The sequence below is a fragment of the Castor canadensis genome, chromosome 5 (genome assembly GCF_047511655.1).
Source record: "Castor canadensis chromosome 5, mCasCan1.hap1v2, whole genome shotgun sequence".
NCBI lineage: Eukaryota > Metazoa > Chordata > Mammalia > Rodentia > Castoridae > Castor > Castor canadensis.
In genome coordinates this window covers 50214575-50239425 of record NC_133390.1, presented here as the reverse complement: position 1 = coordinate 50239425, position 24851 = coordinate 50214575, and the positions used below count along the sequence as shown (strand labels likewise).

The 24851-nt window shown below is 34.8% G+C and overlaps 1 protein-coding gene across 19 annotated transcripts in view; it reads left to right on the top strand.

The window, feature by feature from the left end:
• Window positions 1–24851, top strand: part of Abi3bp (ABI family member 3 binding protein) — a 242276-nt gene that overhangs the window by 163874 nt on the left and 53551 nt on the right. For 15 of the 19 annotated variants that reach the window (XM_074073007.1, XM_074073003.1, XM_074072995.1 and 12 more), the window contains 14 exons: window positions 985–1041; window positions 2332–2391; window positions 3059–3139; window positions 3821–3880; window positions 6700–6774; window positions 7647–7703; window positions 8401–8475; window positions 8886–8933; window positions 9680–9745; window positions 12401–12475; window positions 15935–16009; window positions 22577–22636; window positions 23215–23262; window positions 24047–24127. In XM_074073007.1, coding sequence (XP_073929108.1) covers window positions 985–1041; window positions 2332–2391; window positions 3059–3139; window positions 3821–3880; window positions 6700–6774; window positions 7647–7703; window positions 8401–8475; window positions 8886–8933; window positions 9680–9745; window positions 12401–12475; window positions 15935–16009; window positions 22577–22636; window positions 23215–23262; window positions 24047–24127 — 918 coding nt within the window. The remainder of the gene's footprint in view (window positions 1–984; window positions 1042–2331; window positions 2392–3058; window positions 3140–3820; window positions 3881–6699; window positions 6775–7646; window positions 7704–8400; window positions 8476–8885; window positions 8934–9679; window positions 9746–12400; window positions 12476–15934; window positions 16010–22576; window positions 22637–23214; window positions 23263–24046; window positions 24128–24851) is intronic. The other 4 variants (XM_074072993.1, XM_074072992.1, XM_074072999.1 and 1 more) reach the window with 4 other exon arrangements.

The window sequence follows — 24851 nt, the reverse complement described above, 5'->3', positions numbered from 1 at the left end:
AGACAACACAGAAGTAGGAGGCTTGTGTTTGTTTCCCAGTCTGTGGTACAATCAAGGTCAAAACTGCCCCCATATGAAACATACAAAGATTAAATCAAGGCAGACTGTGCAAGTCAAATATTTTTAAGGGTGCTGTAAACATCTGTAAGCTTAGAAAAATAAAAATTTGTGAAAGACAGGAATAAAAAGGGAAAAGAGAAAAATGTTGGGTCTTAAAATCTTGGGGAGTTGCAAAGAGACAGAAAGAAGGGAGGTATAGAGCCCAACTAGGGGACACAGGCTTCCTGGAATGAATGGCATCTTATTTACAAGTGGTAGAGGAGTGCTGTGCTAGAAGGGCCCTTAAGAGCAGTTAAAGTCCTCTAAAGTATTATTCAGAAGTTTGGATCTGATCCTCCAAGAAGCATCAATGATCTTTCTTATCCCTCTAGAGTACTGCATTTTTGTTATTAGAGCAGAAAACTGCTCTACTGGGTACAGTGGATGTCTCTTATCCTATTTTGTTGACTGCCTTTGCCTCAAATGAGGTTTCAGTCTATTTCTGAATACAAACTCTCAACAAAAGGAGTATGATTCACTTTGTTTTATTCTTTGCTATGTCTCTTCTCAAACATAAAAGCTATTTATTTGGACATATTATTTTCTTAAAGGTTCCAAAGAAAAGCCAATAATTGTAGAACAGTTATGTATCTTTGGTAAAATATCTCAAGTTTCTAGGGCAGTCTTATACAATTGCTGGAAACAGGTACTCAGACATCTAGGAGAATAGCATGATGACTTTATTGTGATGTTTACCAGATTGTATAGGCTGTGGCTGCATACCTCATGAAAGAATGTTTACCTGGCTATTAGGTACTAGGTGACCAAATTTTCAAGTAACAAGTATTATAATTCAGATATTTTCTTAAAGTTGGAACAATATTATACTGGTAAGATTTAATCTTTTGACTTTTCACACACGTTTGTTTTATTCCTTTTAATTAGTTCCTGCTACAAATCTTGAACCTGGTGTCCTTAGAACTGAAGCTCCAGAAATCGTGGGTAATAAGAATGTGTGTCCTTCAAATAGTGCTTTTCCTGTCCACTGTCATACCATTGCATCACAGGTTCTTCTACATATTATAACCATTCCATTGTCCTTCATTGTCATTCTATTATAGTCTTTATCTTGAAACTATGATAGGCACTATGTCACGTTACAGTTGAATTTAAGAGCACTGTGCATGAACTAATTTCAGGATATTAAACTTTCATGTAACTGCTGAACATTGTGTCATGTAATCATGTGTATTTCTTTAAACAGCACTGTTTAAAGCTCTTCAAACTTGAATCTCCATTTATCTCTTATACTGCTTCTCCCTCAACAGTTGTGGAACTATCATGCTTCTTTACTCATATTCCTTTTATTATACTAGGATGTATTTGATACATTGTGGATCTGTAGTTTTAAGGTATGATGCTTTTAGTAAGTTGTCAAACTTAAAAATGTTCCCAACTTAGAATATTAAAAAGGCAGGTTTCCATGATAGGTAGTTTGTCTCCTTCTCTTTTTCTAGCACATTTAACAGTGTTTCTTAACTTTTTTTTTTAGTAAGTCATAACTCATAATAACTGATAGTGCAATATTCAGAATTCAGTATATCTGTATTATTGACATTAGTAAGGGAAAAAAATGAAACTTCAGAAGTGTACATATGAGGAAAATAATCCATTTGTCTTAGGACAAAATGCATATAAAAATTGTTCAGAATAACAAAGGTTATGTTCTTGGTAGTGGCTGTCCCTGGGGAATGGAGAACTTTCTTCATTTTATATACCCCACATCCCCCATCGCTTCCAGGCAGAAGGAAAACTTTGAAATTTTGATGAAAATAGTTCATCAGAGTGAACTGCATTGTTCTTTTTGCTTTCAAACACATGAAAATTTAATTGTATCCATAACTATTTAAGTAGTGGTCAAGATAGTAGACAGATTTCTCTGCTTCTTCACAAGTCAAGTACACCAATAAATACTTTTTTGATATAGTCAAAAGCATATATTATGTAAATGTGTAAAAAGCTTGTCCAGCAGATTTCCATAGTAGCATGGGTCAGGAGATCAAATATCCAAAACAACATCTTGTGGATCACATAGTAATATTTATCTGTGTACAATACTGTCTTGCAAGTCTGTATCATGAAATTAATGGGTAGCTGGACATGGTTTGTCCAAATCTACAAAGAACAAGCATTTCTTTTTTTTCAGTTGTAAAGCTTAAAAGGCAATTTGTGAAGCTTATCTTAAAATTAATTTTAAAAATCTCTTTGGTTTATTTTATCATTTTTGTTCAGTTCTTGCTACAGTACTTGAACCTGTCACTGTTAGAACCAAGGCTCCAGAAACAACATTAGGTAATGATATTATATATTCCTTAACAATTTTTTCTTGCTTAGTTTCAAATTCATTCCATCATCGTCACCCTCATCATCATCACATTGTCATCAGCTTTATAAGACTTTCTTGTCATTTGCTATCCTTCAACTTTATATTCCTGTTTCTTAAGAGTACTAAAGGAGTCTTAAATGAAATTATCTATTTTATAAAAACTATTCATGGACCTATGATATCTTTCTACCTGGTAATCTTACTTGAGTTTGTGTCATGTATTTTTGCCTTAAACAGTACTCACCTCTAAAATTGAATTAAACACAGTTGATAGTGTTTATATCTTATTTAGACAGGTTAAACTACAACAGTTTTTATGATATCATGGATTACTTGAGAATTACTTGTGAATTAGGTTCACATTTTTAGTGTGAACCTAATTCCACTATACCCAGAGTTTGACTATAGCTTTTTTTGAGTTACAAATTTATGGGTCTCTTCATTCTTTTACTTAATTTTATATGTTTTCTCTCTCAAGAATCTTCAGTAGTAAAAAAAAATAATAAAATAGGAAAAAATATTTTATTCTTAAAATATACATGCCTTAAATCTCTGGGAAATATACCTTAGAAAACCTAGAGCTTTGTTTTTAAATCCTCCTGTACTAGAATAATCCAAAGTTTTTTCCTTCAGCTCCTAAAAGACAAAGAACACGTCGTCCACGTCCCAGACCTAAAACCACAGCAAGTACTGGAGTATCCCAGACTAAATCGGGTAAATGTGTAACCCCTTGATTTGAGGGGTAAACCCTAGAAACCTGCCCCAATCAGGTCCCAAAGCAATATCCATGGGAAGGAACAGGGTCATGTTCTCTAAGCAGCAAAGCATTAGAACAGCTACTTCCCCTACAGAGCTGTCCAAAGAACAGGGCATGGCTTAGGGAAACTTGTGTGTCTGATCTTAAGAAACTTGGTTTGAATGAAGTTCTTGGTCCTTTTTTTAAAGATGAGTTTACAGGGAGATTGGAAATAGTCATTCATGGTGCTTTATTACTGTATTTACATTGAAACATGATCTGTTTTTTTGTAGCCATGATTATATAAACAGATATATTTTCAACTTTAAAGAAATGCAATAAGTTGCTTTCATATATTTTTATACCTACTACCTAAATAAATTTCCAAATCAATCTTTCATATTAGTTATAATCCAAAACCCAAATGCCTATAAAAACTTTATGTGGACAATACTAAGATACATACAGAGTTCCTAGGTATGACCACCTTCTGCAATGAATTGATCTGACTACTGTGACAAACTCTTCAAAAAACAGATGTTTGCTTCTGTCACTTCTAAAGTTTTAAAAATTGTTTGTCATTTGAAACTCATGTTTTGAAAGAAAAATTAAGGCTTTTCATGAGCATTTCTCATGTTCATGTTGTTGCTTTTAATTAGCTCCTGTTCCAGACTTTGAACCTGATTTTCATAGTATTCAGTCTCCAGGAACAACATTAGGTAATGATTTTTGTGACTTTCATTAAATGCTTTTTCTTGTTGGTTAAAAAGCTTTTTCTTGTTGGTTAAAAAGCAAAGTGGGGCCAGAGTTGCTCCCACTTTCTACAACTGCTATTGTCATGCTACTTAATACCTTATCTTATAAATAGTCATAAGTCTTAATTCAAGTATTAGCTGATATTATTAAAAGATGTCGCTGGATCCATTGAAAATATCTGTGTGCCATTAAACCCTCTTGAAATTGGATATATGATTGATTTAGTGTTAAATCTGAGGTCCACATTCTTCTTCTTTTTGGTGCTTAGATCTATACAACTACAACAATTAACTAACATGAACTTCCTTGGAGTAACTTACTTTCATAAGATCTGTGTGCTGTTATCATTACCCTATTTTAAATAATGAGGTGTCCCTATTATTAATAAAACTAATGTTGTTCCCTGGAAGCTCCAGCTTCCCCCATCCAAATGAGCTTACTGCTCTTCTCCACCATAGGTTAGCAGTGGCTCTTACACATTACTAAATTGTTAAGAGTATCTTCTGAGTATCTATGCATATTAATATTTATTCCTTTAATTAATAAATAAACTTTGTATGTGATTTGGGTCTCTAAAGGAACTCAATGATAATAAGCAACAAATTAGTAATTTCTTTTTAAATTTAGGAAGCAAACTCAATAAAATCAAACATGTTTTAGAAAGCATAGATCCATATACAATGCTATTGATGGTTTCTAGATCTGTAAACCCTATAGCAAACCAAAATCTTCTTTCTTTACTTTTAAAAACATAGAGGAAACTCCATCCACCTCCCAAACTTTAAACTTCCTGAAGCTTCTCAGCTGAAATCAAGAAAATCTGTGACTATTTTGGCTTATGGAGTCTTCTTAGCCCATTGCAGTTGGGTCTCAGAAATAATCATAAGATGGCTGGAACATCCCAGCTCTATGCCTTATAAGAGAAAGACACTAATAATAATAGCAATTGCAGGATTGACCATTAGGTTCATAGCTGAGGGAAATCTTTGTAGTAGCCAAATTCATCTTATACTCAAAACAGGATTGTCTTTAACGAAGGATGCATCTTATTTGGCCCTCTTATTCTGTTTTTTTCTTCTGTTTTTCAATGGTGCTCTGTTTTGGTTTATGTAAACAATACTTTCCTTGACTCCTGTGCCCCTCAGCACCATATGTTTTTTCCTGACTTCAATAATTTATTTATTAGCATATTACAGTTGTACGGGGGTACATTGTGACTTTTTTATACATTTATTCATATGTGTATACATTGTTTGGGCCATCTCTCCTCCTCCTGCCCATCACCATCCCTCCTCCCCCTTCCTCTACCACCTCCCTCGCTTCCAGGCAGAACCTGTTCTGCCTTCTCCAATTTTGTTGAAGAGAAAACGTAGAGATAATAAGAAAGACAGCATTTTTGCTAGCTTAAGATAAAGGTAGATATACAGAGAGATTCCCAGCATTGCTTCCATGCACATGTGTAGTACAACCTGAATTGGTTCATCTCTACCAGACCTCTTCACTACTTCCCAGTCACCTTTCCATAGTGGCCTCTGCCAATTTAAGATTACTTTATTCACTCCTCTACAGTGGGCACATCAAACTCTTTCAAGTTTTAGGTTTTCTTCCCTTTCCCTCCCTATTCCTCCTGCATGCATTCTCCCCTTAGTGTGTGACCCACGACCAATAATATTATTGCATTTGTTTTACATCTAAAGTCCGCTTATGATGGAGAACGTATGATTTTTGGTCTTCTGAGCTTGGCTAAATTTGCTTAAGATGATGTTCTCCAGTTGCATCCATTTACTTGCGAATGACAAAAAGTCCTTCTTCTCGTGGTTGAGTAGAATTCCATTGCCCAGCGCCACATTAGCCAGCTGAGTGGGGTAGGGTGATGAGCAGAGGCAGAAACCAAAAGTAAGAGAATATTTTACCTCTTGCAGCAGTATCTGTAAAAAACCTGTTCCCAGGGTTTTTTAGGTATAGTTTTCTGAATACAGGGTAATTTGTTATATGAGAGCAGCTTGTTTGAGTGGTAAAAACAGAAAATATTTAAGGAGGTCCAAGGATCAATATGAGGTTAAGTAGTTGGGCTTTGAAATAGCTACAGGATTTAAGTGGTGGAAGAGTAGGAGCATAAAAAATAAAAAGTCTCAAGATAACCAAAAAGGGGTGGGCAAGTTGGAATACAGAAGAAATACTCCTAAGTGATAGTGTTTTATCGATGTTGCTACCCTGGAATCAGCTATAGAAATTCTAAGAAATCCCTCGTGGGAACTAAGATTCAGACAGAGTAGTCTATGCGAAACTAATTTTTCAAAATAGGCTCTTGCACTTCCAGAAGGATGATTTAGATCAGAAGTCAGCAATTTTTTTCTGTAACTGGCTAGATAGCAAACTTTCCAGACTTTGCAGGCCATTCAGTTTGTCACAACTACTTAATTCTGCTGTTGTAGTCAGAAGGCAAGCAAAGCCAATATGTAAATATATCCTGAATCATTTTGGTTCACGATGTGACTGTGTTCCAGTAAAACCTTATTTGAATTTCATACCATTTTCACATACTTTCATTCTTTCCTGTCATTTAAAAAATATAAAAACTAACCTTAGCTCCTAGGTGAGGCAGAGGACTGGAAATGGGAGGGCCATGATTTTCTGACCTCCACTTTAAATACTGCACACTCTGGCTCTGCATAACCTTGTGATGTTGCGGGTCTTTGTATTTCAATTCGTTGCTACTTCTGTCTAAAACCTATAATAATAATTCATAATTACTTTTACAATGTAGATCCTCTTCTTTCAGCTCCCACTGAACTGAAAACTCTTCTTTTGAAACCAGTGACATCACCAAGCCTAGATATCACACAAAGTCAACCTGGTAAATAGATTGTTTTATCTTCCCATGTACGTGATAAGCTTCAGGGACACACTGTAATCCTCTAAGTGTATTCCCAAATATAAAAATGCAAAAGGAAAATACAATTCATAACTCTAGATATTATGCAATGTTCTTTTCATGGTTGCATATTGGTATTAAATTAGTAATACATTAGATTAATAATTGTATTGTTCAATTGGATAAAGATACCTTCATTTCATTCAGTAATTTGCTGTCTATAACTTTAGAAAATAATCACATATCTATTAAGTAATCAACAAAATTGCCTAGTACTGATTATATTGCTTATCTTTACTTCCATCAGCTGTTACAAATTTGTGGTTCTCTTCAGTAGTAAGCTAAATTTGTGCTCTACCATCTGAAAAGAATGCTAGTTCAATTGTGACCATCAAGGAAAGTGAAAGCTTTCATTTCAGTAAAGATTAAAAAAAACTTCTTTTTAAACAAAATATACTGCCCTTCAAAGTTGAAAACAAAATTTTAATATCAGTATTATCAATGCTATTGCTGCTGACATTTATTTTGGAAAAATTGTACTCTGTTTTTTCTAGCATAGGACTGTAATTTCTTTTCATCTCTTCTGAGTATCTTTTAATTAGATAAAACAACATTTTGGTATTCATCTTGAAAGAATGAGGTACGGCTACTAACAGTAACCTACAGAAGTTATAATATTGTGAGTTCAATTCTGTTATTAGGGCTTCCCTTGGTGTTAGTATTGATATCATTGTTATTATTGAAACAGTTGACATTGAGCCACAAGCAAGGCACTTTTCTAAATACTTAGCTTGTTTATTTAATGCTCACAGCAACCCATCATTGATCAATTGTATCATTTTGTCTTTTGCTAGTTTCTGATGTTCTGGAATCGGTTACATTTAGCATGGGGTCATCAAAGGAGACAATAGGTAAAAATGTTTCCCAAGTGGGAAGTCAAGTATATGTGCTTTTCCATCTCATTGCAAAAGTCATCACTGAATGTCCTATGCTTTTGTGACATTTCATAGCCACCTGTTCCCACATCGTGTCTGCACTCATCCAGTGGGTCTTTGGAATCCTTATATATAGCACATCATGCTAGCATTTAATGTATTGCTCTGCAAGCTTCACAGTTTCCTTATTTGGTTTCCTCTCACTGAAAGAAACATTAACATTTAAAATATTATTGAATCACTATTAATATAATACATTGATATATGTGTATATATGAATATGTACATATATGCACATCTGACTTTCATTTTCATACCATTTTTAGAATTAATCCGTGTTCCCTAAGGGCTCATTCTATACCTCTTTTTTCTTACTAAAATCGTTATGCAGAAAAATGTAGGGAAGGAAAATAATCTTTGCTGCAGGTAGTAATTGAGGCAGACTCTGCCAGTTAACATGTGGGATGCATATGTGCTTTCCTGCACAGCACACTGCCTTTGTTTCCTGCCTACTAAATCACAGTAATCTTCATAATTTACCAGAATGCTAAATGCCCTCAAGACTATGTTTTCTTAAGATAAGTAACCTGTTTTCAAATTAAGTGCAAAGGTTCCATGACAGTGGGTTTGGGCTACCCACCACTAACCAGCCATTCCCCACTTTCTTCCCTAGCACCAACTGAGAGATATTATGTATATCCCACTACCAAAGCACCTCTCAGGCCAGAGGATCCAACAACTGAGGATGGTAAAGATTTTCATGCTTCACTTCACTTATTTAACACATTTTAACTAGCACTTGTCACATCCATAGAACGTGACTGTTTAAGCTGTGGTACTTGATTGAGCAGATTTGAAGAGCTTCCAATGTTCTTGTATTCTGAAAATCAAGGTGAGAAATAAATTCCCATTTCTCTGCTGGTGTCTAAATATTGAAGCATAATAACATTTGATAGTCAGTTTAAACATGAATGTTAGTGGAAGGATTGTCATAAAATAGGATTTCCTCATGGTTTTTTTTTCTTACTAAATCCATTGTCCTGCCTGCAAAATTATGATACAAATTCTTGAGAATGAGCTGTGTTCGTGTTCCAGAAATACTTGATACAGTTTCACATCTTACAGCTTTTATAATTGTTCTCCCTTGTTTTGATACAGTTGTGGAATCTATTACATATGTGTCTGAACCTCCTGAGACTTCGCTAGGTAATGACAACCTCAGCAACCCAGCCCATGTGTTCTCTGTCCTCATTGCACCACCACCTGAGAACCTCAGAGTCTCTCTCCTTGTGAATTCATGTTGTATCATCCTTCCTTGTCACGTGACTCATTGCCTTTCTAGGTGCTCCTATTCATAACCATTGTCAAAAAATGTCTCTTCTCCTCTGCTTTGTATCAGGACCTTGTTCTCTTTCCATACTTACGTCAGACAAACTGTGCATCCAAAGCATCTTTTTCCCTAATATTGAATATGTGTCAGTTTGGCATTGTGTTGAATTTTTCAGGCAATACTTTTTGTTTAGTGGTCCACTTTTAATTTCTGACTTAGCAGCATACTTTCCAATAATACTCATTTCATCATATTCATTTACTTGTCTGATTCTTTTTCCATTATTTAAGTGAAATTACATGCTTCTTAACTTGAACTTATAATTTTTTATTACCTTTTGCCTTTGTGGTTCCTACTGAGTATATTTCTCTAGAATTGTTAAGGAAGTAGTATCCTAGTGTGAAAACTTTAAAGTAATGTTATCGCTTTTTCAAATGTATTTTGAAATCTGGTGTCCCTAAGTATTTTTAAAACTGAATGAATTATGAAATAGGAATGTTTGCTGCAAACTTACAGTTTTCCTTATTTTTGATATTGGTTTATTACCATCCTATCTGTTTTCTATGATCAGGGTGTGTTCAGCATTATGGTAACCCCACATACTTTCCTTCAATTATCATAGAAACAACACCTCTGCCTTCCCAAACTATAATCCTACCCAGTCCAGATGAGCCTCAGACTGAACCTGGTAAATACACTATTTTGTATTTCATATTTGAGGTGAGTGTTTGCAGAATAACAGTATGGTCCCTTCTGGACATCAGAAGCCCTGACTTTATCACTGTACCCTGTCTTTGATGGGTCAGCCTACCTGTCTGATGAACCACCTCTCCATCTGTTATTAATAATCTCTCAAATGGCAGTATTGCTTATTTCTTTATCATAATGTTGAAAAATACCTCTCAACTATTTGTCAAGTGTTTATTTCAGGAAATAGGAATGTTTCTGAGGAAGAGTGTTTCTATTTCTAAACATAGACACCCCTAACTGTAATTACTTCATCTTTTCAACTAGTTTTATGACTATCTGTGGTTATGTAAAAAGTATTTTAAGATGCCTAATTTGTGATTTGAGGTTTTTAAAAAAAGCCTATGGAATCAGCTATCACCATACAATTCACAAAAAAGGTAGAACTGGCCAGTCACCTTGTCATTATTCAGCGGTTTCCCTTTTATCAATTCCTTCCTGTGATGTTTAGCCATTTCGCTATATACTCATAAGAGAAACTGAAACTTTGGTGGTCATAAAAGTTTATTTGGTGGTGGAGTCTGAAATGAATAAAAATAAATCACCCACATAGATAACTATGTGCCTTTTCTTATAAAGAACAATCATCTTAATACCTGCAGGTTTCCAAGGAATAGAAGTTTACCATAAAGAAGCCCAAATTTAGGGCAGGTGCAGTTTGCCTGTAAAGGAAGATCATGGTTTGAGGTCACTCCAGGTAAAAGTTAGGAAGACCATGTCTCAACAAATAGGCTAGCCATGGTGGCATACACCTGTAATCCCAATTATCTGGGATTACATAGATAGGAGTATCATGGTCCAAGGCCTGCCTGACAAATGGTATGAGACCGTATCTGAAAAATCAACTGAAAGTAAAAAGTGCTGAAGGCATGACTCAAGAGGTGAGCACTTGCCCAGCAAGCACAAGGCCTGCATTCAAACCTTAGTACTAGTACCACCAAAAAAATGAAACAAAAAAAAAAACAGCTCAAACTTCTGCTTTGGTTGCCATTAAACTATTTTTACATGGTCTATTTCCAAGGGAGCTGAGGATATTAACTTTACTTATTGTACTTTGGAGCAGCCAATTAAATGTTGCCCATAAGCTCTATAGTTTAATATCTTCCAAAAATCTACACTGACTTCATGAATGTAATCTATATCAGTTATACATAACTTGTCCAGCATTTGTCTTCAGTAGCCATAATAATTTCAGACACTAACAGTAGTAATTTTTTGAGATAGGGTCTTGCTATATAGTCCAGAGTGGTCTCTAAGTCTTGATCTTCCTGCCTCAGCTTCCTGAGTATGCTGGGATTACAGATGTGCACTTCCATGCCCAGCCTACTATTAGTGATTCTTATTCTCCATCACTTTTTATGGAATTTCTTCATGGCATGGCTTTACTTTCACATGGTCTCATATTCTCTGCAAGGAGTTGTGAATCAGAAAATCACTATAACAAACTTAAATAATCAAATTTTAGGATTAGAAAGCTTCTCAAAAATCATGTAACTTTTGATGAAAAAGCTGGTATGTAGACTCTGATTGGCAAATGGAGCTGTAAATGGCCAGGCACCTAAGCTGCAGTAACCTGTCACATATCTTGGTGTTCATCTCTCCACAGGCAAGCACATTCCACTGATGCTATTATATAACTTGTATATTTTGGTTTAGTGTCAGGACCCTGCAGAATCATTCACAAGTTAGTGTCTCATAATTTATTTTCAGCAAATTTTTCCTAAGGTATCTGAAACTGCATGACATTGACACCATTTTCTTTCTTTTTATCTCATTATCAAATTTCTAGTGTCTAATAACTCTTATTTTCAGCAAGCCTCTCTTAAGGGTTGTGGGATTGCATGACACTGACACCATTTTCTTTCCTTTTGTCTCTCTTTGTCCCCCAAACACATTTTAAGGTCAGTCAAATGAGATATTCCTACAAGCTGAAACCTTGCACCTGATAATTCCTTTCCTTTGTCAGAATATATTTATAATTTTCTTGGTGAAGAAGTGATTGGTTTTTACACTGAATGTTAACATCTTTAGGGATTTCCCAGCAAAGGAATAAGCACCCTTCCCCTGACCAGAAAAGTATTTTGGTGTTCAATTTTTCTTCCTCAATATAACCAATAAAAATTGTGTTTTGTTTAGTAAGATTATTTTTTTCCATTAGGACTTACTATTAACTTGCATTCTATATTTATAATATAATTTGGTAAGTTTGTCTTTTATTTGGAAAAAACTGTATGTATTTGTATTTTAAATAGTAGTCCGGATATTCTGATGAAATGAGGTAAACTTATAATAAGAATGAATTCTTGTCATTATGAAATTTATTTTCAACTCATTTAAGAGGTATTTAAAATAGATATTTCTAAAATTTTGGCAGTTCCTTTTTGCCAGCTAAATATCTTGGGTGTCATTTAATGTGCTTTTTCTTTCTGTGTAAACAAATTATCTTCCTCTAATTTTTAGACTTTTAGGAGCTTTAATAGAAAGTGCTATGTATATTGGTCTCCAGTCACTCTACAAACATCTTTGAGTTTCCTTAAGCTTAGGTACTATGATTCATGAAGGGCTCAAGAGCTCCAAACTTATGTCTGTTTTTTAGCTCCCAGGCAGACACCACGTGCTCCTCCCAAGCCAAAAACATCATCACACCCAAGAATCCCACAAACTCAACCAGGTAAATAGATATCTTGTTTTAACTTGGAAGTTTTGAGGTTAGTGGGCTCATTATGTTGAATTATAGCAGATTGTGTTTTTAGCCCTTGTTTAAATCTTCTGTAACCTAAAATGTATATTTAATTTTAGACTTGATCAAAAAGTCCATCACTGGAAGAGCTTAATCCACAAGAGATGGTCAAGAATGGCATTTCTTAAAAAGAGTATCCTATTTATTTCCTTTTCCTCTCCTATTTTGAGATTATCCTTGCCCTTCGCCTATCCTGAGTGTGCTTCTCCCTGCCAATCACCTAATTTACATAACCACTATTAGGTGGTCTGCTTCCAAAAAATATCTGAGATATACTCTCCCACTATACCAGGAAATGAGCCTTTGCTACCATTAACAGTCTAAGAAAGGGAAGTATTTATTTGTTTGTGTGTTTGTTTATTTACATTTTTTCATATATTCTTTGTGGTTTTTTCAGTACAACTCAAGACCACTTTAATTCTAATTCTATCATCCTCAGAAATTACAAGGCAGAATCTTATCATATTATTGTTGTGCTGGGGGCACATTGTGACATTTACAAAAGATTACAATATATCATGGCTGAATTCACCCCTCCATCATTCTTTATCCCCCTCCTCCCATTCTTGGAATAGATTCAAAATGTCTCATTCTTCCATTTTCATGCATGAGTACATGATATTTTCACCAACCTTCACCCTCCTACACCCTTTTTTAGCAGCATCAAAACTTATCTTGATCCAGGTAGTAATTCTGGACTTCTACAATGAGTACTGTATCTTTACAAAGGGGTGGAAAAAAACTGTAGTTTTAGGTATGGTTTCTAATATCTGATTCTGAGAGAAATTTGACCTATTATTAATTTTTTCCTGAAAGGAAAATTCATTAAAAGGCTATGCTATGTTTCCATCTAGATAACAATTTTAAGTCTGTTTTATCTCATGTATTTTTAAGTCTGTTCTAATTAATTACTAACTTTACCATGAAAATAAAATATTCTGATACATGAATATATGAAGGTATAAAAGCAACATTGTCCCAAAGACTAAGAAATTTTAAATACCGATAAATACATCTGAAACATTAAGATATAAAAAGTCCTGGAAAAAAATGATTATTTAATAAATAACACTGAATAAAATGAGGATAAGATATATCAAAACTTTAAAAATTAACATGTTATTAAATAAATAAAGTGCATTAAATTTGTTGACAGGAAGCTAAAAATTTAACTTTAAAAATGAACAGATTTTAAAAGCACATAAGAAACAGCTCTCAACTTTTTTTTTTGAGTTTACAGCATAGAACCAGAGTAGAAAAGAAAATACAAATGGAAAATTTTAAAACATGAAAAGTTGATGAATTTTGAAATATAAAAGTTGAAAAAATAGGAAATACCAGGAGTTAAGATGTTCAGGCTATAAATTCATGGTTAGTAAATAAATAAGATGAACTAATAGGAAAATTTTATTCAGAAGTTTTTCTTTCTGAGTATGTTGCAGTATAGTAAATTAGGAGTTTGCTCTAATTTCCTATTCTTATGTGTTTCAAATTTGTTTAATTTTTATTTAGACCTTCAGCAAACCTTTCTTGACAAGATGTGCAACTTCAGAATAGATAGATTCACAGGTTCAATGCATTCCACACTCTAAATCAGGAACCTTGAAGGGGTTGCCAAGCAAATCACCTGAGTCCCCTGACATTGTCCTTCCTGCGGCAGCTTCCAGTCCATCAGCATCTCCAGTGGAAAGTAGCTGCAACCCACATATTCTGGCTTCATTAGTGCTCCTTAGTGTAAGGGAACAATTTGGAAAACTGATCATAAAACACAAAATACATTCTAATGATTATTTTTTTAAATAATGGATTTGCAATTTCTCCCTCCCAAAATGAGAATATGAACCCTTCTTGATGGGTCCAAACAGTATCCTAGATTGTTGTAGTCTGTCAAACATGTATGTGTATGTACACTTATGTATCACAAAATATTTTAAAGATAAGCATTCAAATATTCTTCCCTTACCTTTGACTAGATTGCATAAATTTCAAGATGTGATTTGAGACATGTTTGTTCATAGGTATGATGCCAGTGTAAATTATGCTGGGATAATAAAGACTCCATCTAACACTAGAGTGCACAATTCAAAGTGCAGCACACTTTTGTGCATCTACCACTTTTTCAGAGTCAAATGATGTAATGAGGCATTGAAACCTTTCTTGTTATTTTAACTTAAAAGTATGTTTATAAATGAGATCTCAAAATTTAAGTCTATATTTGGCATTTAAAATATTCATCAAGAATATTTTATAAGTCAGTAAGGTTTGATTTTTAGATTTTTGTGCTCATGGATAGTAATGATCCTCTTGTTAATTTTATATTTAGAGAGCTTTATATCATAGTTTTTGTAGGGGTAAGCAATATGAAAATCAAGATATATACTCAGATTTTTCAATGCCAAATTTATAAAGACCCTTGGGAAGTAGAAAAAATGTTAGAGTAGTAAAATTTCCACATCAGTTTGACATTTTACATTTGATTCTCACTATAACTCTTTGGGTAAGACAGGTTTTCTGATTTTTACTTAAAATTAAGAAGCAAGTAAAAATTGGGTCTGAAGAAATAGGACATAGAAAGCCTGAGTGTCTAGACATAGGGATCATGTCTGCCATAAATAACCAGGGCCATAATAGTCATGTACCCCAGGCACCACTCTGAGCTTCACCTCTATTTACTTACCTTTAAAACGTAATTGACCATTCCTTTCTCCAAGCATTATGCTGGCAAACAAAGGACCTATCCTTTTAAAGAATTTTGAATTTATAAAATGAATTATAAGTTAGGTACATTTTTCTGGGTCTATTACACTAGCATCATGTTTTCCCAAAGGAAAAGTTGTGGAGAGACAATTTTAGTTTTGTTCATTCAAATGAATATGTTCATTTGAGTGTTTGCTGGGGCCTGAAAAATTCAGGGGTAGTAGGTGAACCCCTCATCTTTTGTATTGTCTGTTTACCTTTCTGCTGTTGAGTGAGATGACGTTAAGCTTGCCTGTGCTTCATAGGATTCTACTCTGACTCCACTGACTTTACCTACTTTACCACCGATGAAAGACATGAGACTAAGAAGAATTCAAGCAAACATATTCAGAAAGGAAAGACACTCTTACATTATTATCTCACTTGAAATTAAGATTTTGAAAAACTCTTCATCCTACTCTGATGCTTTATTAAAATTTTGAGATATCTTGGGCTTCATTTTCTCAAAACAGGAATTTTCATTGACTCCAATGATAACTGATTTATTTCTTGAGTCTAGGATTCACTTTTCTCTTTTATCAAAAATATTTGGTTTATCAGTGTTTACCCTTATTCATTGTCATGCCTTCGATGTTAAGCATAACTGAGAGATGCTGAACCCAAATGACTCATAATCTGAGTTCTCTCTTTCAGTTCCAAAGGGGTCCCAGCAAGCTACTTCAAAACCAAAAATGTCACCAAGTCCAGAAGTGTCATACCCTGTACCTGGTAAATGCTTTATTTCCTTTTTAAGTCAAATGCATTTTACTGTCCCACTCAGATGCACTGAAACGTGAGAGTTTGTGGGTGCAAAGTCAATATTTCACTTAAGTTCAAATACCCTGTTGTATCATTTGTGGTCTGATTATTTCAGAAATCTCATAAGAGTTGGCCAGTTGCTCATGTAGTAAAACTATATTATAATCAAAGGCAGAGAATTATGTCAAGGATAGAATATTTTTCCTAAAACTAAAGTTCTCTTATTCCTGACTTAAAATCTACCAAACCATGCTTTGCTCAAATTTTTCACCAAACAAAAAAATAGAATTGCCAGGCACTGATGGCTCATGCCTGTAATCCTAGCAACTCAGGAGGCAAAGAGCAGAAGGATCACGGTATAAAGCCAGCACAGGCAAATAGGTCACGAGACCCTGTCTCAAAAAAACTTATCACCAAAAAGTGCTGGTAGAGTGGCTCAAGGCCTGAGTTCAAACCTAGCACCACCAAAAAAAAAATTAGAATAATTTTCCATACAACATGATAAAATGGTATTTTACAGTTAGAAACAATGATATTTAGTCATTTAGTGGTGTTCATAAATTTTACTATATCCAACATTGAGGTTTTATTTTTCCTGTCAAATTTATTTTAAAAGTTTGTGGAACAATAGTGCTTGGATTAAGGTTTCTGTCTCCCTTTCCCTCTACTTCTCTCTGTCTCTCTGTCTTGCTCTCTGTCTCTCTGTCTCTCTCTCTCTACACACACACACACACACACACACACACACACACACACACACACAAAGATTTGGAGAACCAAGTGTGCGGGTCAGGAGTAGAGCACATGATTATCATGTGTTTAATCCCCTGAAACTCCTTCAGAAAAAAAAAGATTTAGTTAGAAATGGCTTTTTTTGCCTGTGGTCTGAGAAGCCTTTTGTCCTTGTGGGGAGAGTAATCTCACATTTGTGGGAGTACCTAGAGTAAAGACTGCAAGAATTCAGACATTTCATGGGTCTTACCAACACTACCACTTACATGAAGTCTTGAAGTGACCTTGGGAAGACAGCTAGCTGAACAATGCTCATAAACAAATTAAGCTTATTTTTAACTAGAAAATTTAAAAATACTGTAAGTTTTTTCTCTTTCCTTTTATATACAATTGTTGTAAGTTGCTACATATTCCTAAAAGCATATAGAATATTCCCAGAACCAAAGAATTTTTAAATTATGGTTTGAGATGCTGCAGTGGTATAGTCGGGTTGTTGCTGGTGGTTGAAGCCCTGAAGTCTAGAATTTAAATTTGTATCACTGAACAGAACAATCAATACTACAAAGTAAGAAAACAGCTAATATTCCCACTTTCAAAAAGTCAGTTTATTTTTGTAGAGAAAAAAAGTAAGAAAAATTGTGTCATTGTAGGTAATAATAGTAGACTTAAGTGATTTTATTTACTTTTCATTACAGAGGATAATATTGTTAGTATAATTTTATTACATCAATATATCTGGTAGTTAGATTTTTTCTTTTTAATAGTTAAAATTTTTCTACAGCGACTACTACCCAAACTTGGGCAAAAACACTTGCCTAGACGTTCCGGTCTCTTCCATCCGTTCTGTAGTCTGCATGTGCAGAGATAGAATTCTGTCTCTAAACCTAGTGTTGACCCTGTCCCTGTGATTTTTAGGTAACCTAATTGCCACAGGAGTGGAACGCCTACAGGGATAATCATAAGGCAATGGTTGCTACATTTATGTTTTCTCAGAAGTGTTCAAACATTGGAGTTTATTGCCTTCAGACAGCTTTGGGGTGGTATCTAGCCTCAGGTTTGCATCCTAATGAACTTAAGACCTTGTTTACCAGATCCATGGATGTTATGCCTCAAAAAACAGAGGATAAGTTACAAGTATTTTTCATATATATTGGTTTGTTAGAAAAGTACTCTTCTGTAAAAACCTAAAATGTAGGTTCTGCTAAATTCAGAACAGAATTATTATTTATTATGATTTTTATCTTAGAATGTATGCTGAGAGATATGAAGAGTAACAAACCATATCAAATAGGAAATCAGCCTAGAATTCATTATGTAGCTCTTTTATTCTAAAGTCCTAGGCAAAAACCCCAGCACCCAGTGAGGACTTAAAATCTTCTGACCATTCAGTTGAATTACTTACTACAAATAATGAGGAGTCTTGACAAATTGAGACCAAAACATAACTGACTTTTCTCTTGGCCTGACTTGGAGAAATAATTTAGAGTTCAGAGTAAAGGACTCTCCCTGGTAGCAAACAGGTGCCATTTAAGTTGGAGTTCCAACTCACAGTGCCTGGTTCAACAGAGCTGTCTTCCTTGTGAATTCATCTCTACATGGAATCTATCTTGGCTTTGTGGTCACTGTCTGGCCAGAAGACATTTGGATAGATTCAGTCATTGGGAGGGAACCAGGAAGAAAATCGAGATTTCAGCAAGCTATACAAATCTTCATGAATATTCTGTGTGTGTACTCTCTTTGGTAAATTCTTATCTGAAGTCACACACTTAAGCATTTTTATAGTTACTCTACTGTTTTCAATTAAATAAGCTTTTTATGTAAGATAATTAAGAATGAATATTTAATTCTAAGTTAAAACTGAGCCCTATTGTTTAAAACAGATCATTGAATTACAGTTAATTAAAGCAATCATTTACTTGGATCACATACTTAAAAATATTTTCAGATTTGCAGTAGGGAAAAGCCTGAACAGGGACATTCATCTTATGAATATGTCCTTTTTTTCTGATGTATTATTAATAGTACAATATATTTAGAATTAGGTGAGCTAAGACAACAGGCAACAATTCCCCTCATTATCATTTTTATCAAAGTAGGAGTTGGGATGAGCTGGACAGAGAATTACTACTTTAAGATTATACTATTGTCACTACCATTCTACAATGCTTCATGGTTATTGCCACCATCCTCTAAAGATGGAATTGGTGAGATGTAGGAATGAAGATGGTGTTCTGGAGAGAAGAATGACACTGTCATTTCTAGCTGGGCAAGTAGTAAATGATAATGCCATTGATTAAAATGGAGAATATGAAGGGAGTTATAAACATTTGGGATTATACCTGTTTGGTTTTCAAGGCCAGTAGAACTTTCAGGTGGGAATATCTAACTGGTGGTTGAAAATGGTTTTCTGGATTTCTAAATGGAAGTCAGGATTTGAGTCATCTGTCTACATAGAGATGGTGTTAAATCTTAGATGAGATTATTCAGTAAAAAGCATAGGTAAGAAAATAAGAGGTTGTCAATCAAATATTTTGGGTATACAGTTACATGTAAAGAATGGGAGAGAAACAGGAATCATTAGCTATTGATATTAAAAAAAGGTAGGAGAGAACCAGGAAAGAAAGAGTTTGGAGGAGGGGCAGGGAAGGGTCTTAAGAAGAGAAGAGTGGTGAAAAACAATGGCAGTGATGTGGCTGTTTACCTGACATTGTAGGGACAGAATCCCACTATCTGTTTCCTTTGGGCTGAATGGTTCAGAATTCAGCAATTTTTATATTTTAGAAATGTAAAAATGTACATACACATTGATCACAAATATATTGGTGTGTTTACAGTGGGAAGTAAGAATAGTCATACTAAGCACAATTAAATAAAAACTGTGCTTCAATCAGGTCCCTTTCTGTTTTGCTTTTAAGTAAGTTAAAAAAAAAAAAAAGGAACAACTTTGCTATAAGAACTTCTTAGACTTCAGAACTATGGATTAGGCAGGCATTGTGGGCCTATGATTGTAAGATGAGTGAAGTGGAAGGCAGCCCACAGTGAATGAAGAAGACACAGTGAGACACCAGGAAGCAGAGGCAGATGAAGTTTTTTTGATTGAAGGAATGAGAGTGACTGGACATGTGGCTCAAGTGGTAAAGTGCCCCACTGTACCACATTTGCAAGACTGACAGTGGCATTCAAACCCCAGTCCCACCAAAAAAAGAAGAAAGGAATGAGAACAAGAGAGGTTTGGTTTGTTTGAAAGGGAGTCCAAGCCATGAGAATGGCTTTTGGGAGGTGGCCCGAGAGCACAAGCAATGCCTATAAGGTGGGCTCCTAAAGGGAGAGAGCTCTGGCTGCTCTCAGAATGCTTCTAAGGGAAAAAGCTGCAATAACAGGGAGTCGTAGTGGACTACCTAACAGGGTGCGTAGTCTACTGGTATTTCTTTTCTAAGGGAAGCAGTCTGTTTGTAGTCTATTGCCAGGGTGATCCTGATTGCAGACATTCATATTCCATGATTAACAGAGAGTGCCATGTTAATCTTCTCATTTAAAACTAACAAAGCTCTTGTGCACATTCATTTACATTTGTCCACTTAAATATATTCCACACTTAATTGCCCTTTGTTCTTTGAAGTGGTATGCTTTACTCAAAAAGACAGTTAATATAATTGATTGGTCAGTTATTAAGGTTAGTATAATTGAGTCTATAATTGAATATAATATAATATGATAAATATAAGCAAATCAAAATTGTCTTCTTAAATAAATCGTTATTGTTTATGTTGATCAGTTTCCCCCAGCATGGAAAACAGGTTTTAGGGATTATGCCCTTGATTGATTTAATATATAGAAGAGAGCCACACAGGGAAAAAGAAAAATGGTCACTTGGCATTGTTAGAGCGGCAGAGGATCAAGTAGGAGAATGATTCATATCCCTTCCCTATAAATATTTCTCTTTCTTTCCTTTCCACTTATTTCACCTGCTTTAGAAAGTCGGCTGTGGCAGTTTATTAAATCATCACTTCATGGCTGAAAAGAAAAGTGCCAGTTTTAGCAGCTGGAATCCACATTACCCTAGTCTAAATTCCCCAGTAAACTAAAGCAGAAGCAAGTAATGTATTTACAGTATGGTGGATTTATTAGGAGCACATCTTCCCTCAACTTTTCCTTTCTTAATCCCAGATCTTCTTTGTATAGTCTAGCACTATAATTAATTAGGGTATTTATAAACTGCAGGCTTCTTTGTATGTTCATGGCCTTTGCAAAGCTAAATCAAAGAACTTTCCCCTTCAACCTCCAGATAAACATTCAGTTTGATTTACAATTGGAAATTTCTCATGTTTTTACTACTTGAATCTCCCAAAACACAAAGGTGAAAGGTCCAATATTGTGGTGAATTTTCTCTAATTTTGTGAACCACTGATTGATCATTTTGAAATTTGATATTTTAAAAAAAATCTACATTTTCAATTTTTCCTAGATGTTAGCTTTTAACTCATAAAAGTTATAATTGAGTCAAATATCTAGTCAGTGTTCCAAATTCCACAACTGTAATTTAGCAATACTTAGTGGCCTACACTAAGAACAGATGTGGCATCCATGTTAAATTATCCCCAAAAACAATTTTAAAAAGAATGTCAGTTTTATGTAACTTTTTCTGCACTCGTTGTAAAGTGGCGCTTGGCTACCTAATGTTACGAAAGTTCTCTCCGTTGTCCTTCGGAAGCAAAGTTCTAGCATAAATCCTATGTTTTCTAATACCGTAACAGAATGCAAGAAAATTAACATTACTTACCATAGAGACACTGGTATTTTTTAACTCTTCAGTGTGGTAGGGAAGTCTTTCCGTGAAACAGCAGGCCTGAAGAAGGCTTCCTTGTGAGAGAATTCAGTCAAAAACTGCTCTTGGAATGAGAATTGGGCATAGAGACCTGGTACAAACAATGGGAAATCACCCTGGTAGTTTCCTCAATAAAAAATAATATCAAGGATTGGCAGAGTGGCTCAGGTAGTAGAGCACCTGCTTTGCAAGCATGAGACCCTGAGTTCAAACCCTAATGCTACCAAAATAATAATAATAATAATAATAATAAGGTTCCAATCCATTTTATTTGTGAAAATAGAGCACAAGCATTGTATGAGTAACTCTGTCGTCTGGGTGGCGTTTTTGTCTTTTCGTGTTCTCATCCATGTGATGCACTGGAAGCCACATCACATCATTCAAGACAAAAATGGCAACAGCCGTCATGTATAAAACACTTGCCCTGTAACATGCACCATCATAAGCTTTGCACGTGGATCTTCTAATGACTGACCAATCCTTTGCTCTATTTTTGCCCTGCATTAACTATTACTGCCATTTAAAAGGAAGCTTCCTCTTAGATATTCCAGATTTTTGACTTTCTTGGTATTTTCTTCTATTTCTATGCCACTAATTCATTTTATCCAAGGTGATGCATTTTCTTTTGCTATCAGTAGAATCTTAGCATGAATAACAAGTTGCAGCTAACCACTTAAGGCAAAATCTGATTTTCTGTTTTGAAGATCACGGGAGGGAAACCTTCCTCCTAGTATTTAACTATACCAGCTCTTTCCTCTCTTTTTTTCTCAAGGGAGGGCTCAAATGAACTGTGACCAACTTCACTTCTGTTTGTTGCCCAGATCCTTCTCTACATGGGAACATTTTTCCATTTCGAGCGAATGATCATCTTCTCATAGGAATATCTTTTGTTTTCATCTTTTCTAGGATTTTATATATGGGTTAGGTTCACTCCAAGTGTGACATTTAGACTACAGTATTTTATAATCTTTCTCTTTCAGTTCCAAAGGATGTGTTCCTTCCCCATAAACCAGACCCCGAGGTCTCTCAGAGTGAACCTGGTAAATAAATTATTTTATTTTCCCAGTTAGAAAGTATAGTTTTCAAAAATATTCTTGTGGTAAATGTATTTTAATGGCTATGATATGGAAGAAAGTTGGAGAAAATTATGGACATAAATATATTTCTTTGGGAGAACTTTAATCATATAGTTTGAGATTTTATGATTCTATAACCTGGTTGAAATTTTTTTGCCCTGGTTAAATGAAGGAATAGCACATAATAGGTGTCTTTTCCAGGGTGAATAGGTATTCACCCTGGGAATGTTTTCATCGAATGGGAAATCATGCTAAATTTGTAAAAAATTTAATTAACTGAGGCAATCATTTAATATCCTTTAAAAACATAAAATGTAGCTACAACAATTGTACTTTTACATAAAAAGAATGGGTGCCTACTCAAATGATAGTGAATGAGATCTTAAAGTTTTAAACTAAGTTCTCTAAGAGGTATCTAGCATGTAGCATCCTTTCATATTTATTATGGTTTTTGGAGAATGTTTAAATGATTAAAAGAGTGCATCTGACTTTGCAGGTAGTAATTCTCATAAATACCTCTCTTTGGTTTGCTTTTGGCATAGTTCTGCAACCTGTTACCTTTAGAATTGAGCCACCAAAGACAACAATAGGTAATGGTTTTCCCATGTTGACCAACTCATTGTTTTCTTTGTCAACCTCAAGATTGCAGGTCTTTCTCAAATGATCATGACTGAAGCGTCACCTCTTCTTAATCCATTTCATCATTTCATTCTCAGTGTGATGGCTCTTTCTAAAACAGAAAAGCTATGATTGGATTGTTGTAAAGGCTTTGCTCTGAAGACCAACTTACGATGACTCATTATCGAGTAATCCTTATCTACTTCAATTATCTTCATTATTCCACCTTCCTGGTGGAATGTAACAGATCCTGTTGGTTTAGTGCTTCTCAGCTGTAATGTTACAACATACTAGCATGTGACAAGTTTGAAAGGTATTGAAAGAAATTAATATTGATTGAAATACTGAAAATTGCCAGTGATATACTTGTAAAACTAAACTTGAGCAGACCTAAAAAAATGATCTCAGAAGTTTTGTAATCCTCTATGCTCTCTTGGGAGGGGCATAGAGGGGCAGAACTGCATCTCATAGACCAGGACCAGGACTTTCCCACACCCTATCTTAGCCAGGTATCCTCATGGAATTGCTCAAGCATAGACATCATTTATTGTGTGTCCTGGTAGAAAAGCAGTTGAGAATCATTATTCTAATTTTTTAGTCTTTTTCCTGAAAGGTCATGCACACTTAACTTTCTTATTCATCACTCACAATGTTTTCCCTGTTCTGTTTCAAATAAAGGAATCTCATGTAATACCATTGTGGTCTGGTGCTGGCTTTGACTTAAAAGTTTACAGTCTTGGTACTTTTCTTTTGCAGCTCCTTTAGAGACACGAGGTATCCCTTTTATACCTATTATTTCACCGAGTCCTAGCGAAGAAGAACTACAAACCATCCTGGGTAAATTTTGTTTTGATCTATCAATCCTGTAGGGACTTACCTTTTAAGGGTTTACCTTTAAGAAGCCATAAGTACATTATCTTCCTGGGCTGTTTTCAAACAGTAGAAGGATCATTAAACAAAAAAAAACCCCAAAACCCTCACTTCATTTGATACTTTTACATTAACTGTATATTTGTCCTTCTAATATTTATGCTTATTTTTAATATAAAATAAAAATGTTTTCAAGAATCTTGACAAAATTTCAAGAATAGTCAGCTGTATTTGAAAATTTGGGTTCTACATCTGTGGATTTAAGTGAATGTGAATAAAAATATTTGAAAACACTGTGTCTGTACTGAAACTGTACAGACTTTTTTCTTCTCATTATTCTTAGACAATACCACACACCAACTACTCAGAAAGCATGTACATTGTATTAGGTATTATCAGCAATCGAAAGAGGATTTAAGATATGCAATAGGATGTGCATAGGCTATACAAATGCTGTGCCATTTTATATAAGTAGCTTGAGCATCCACAGTTGGGTGTCCTGGAACCATTCACCTATAGACACCAAGCGATGATTATATTCTAAAATACAAATATTCCCAAATCCATGTTGTACTTTTTGGTTGCTTTTTCCAAATTTAAAAATGCATCTGGGTATAAAATCAGACATTTAATACTTAGTGAGCCTTAGGAGGGTGCTAATCATAGTGCTAAGCATTGCAGGTTCCTCCCA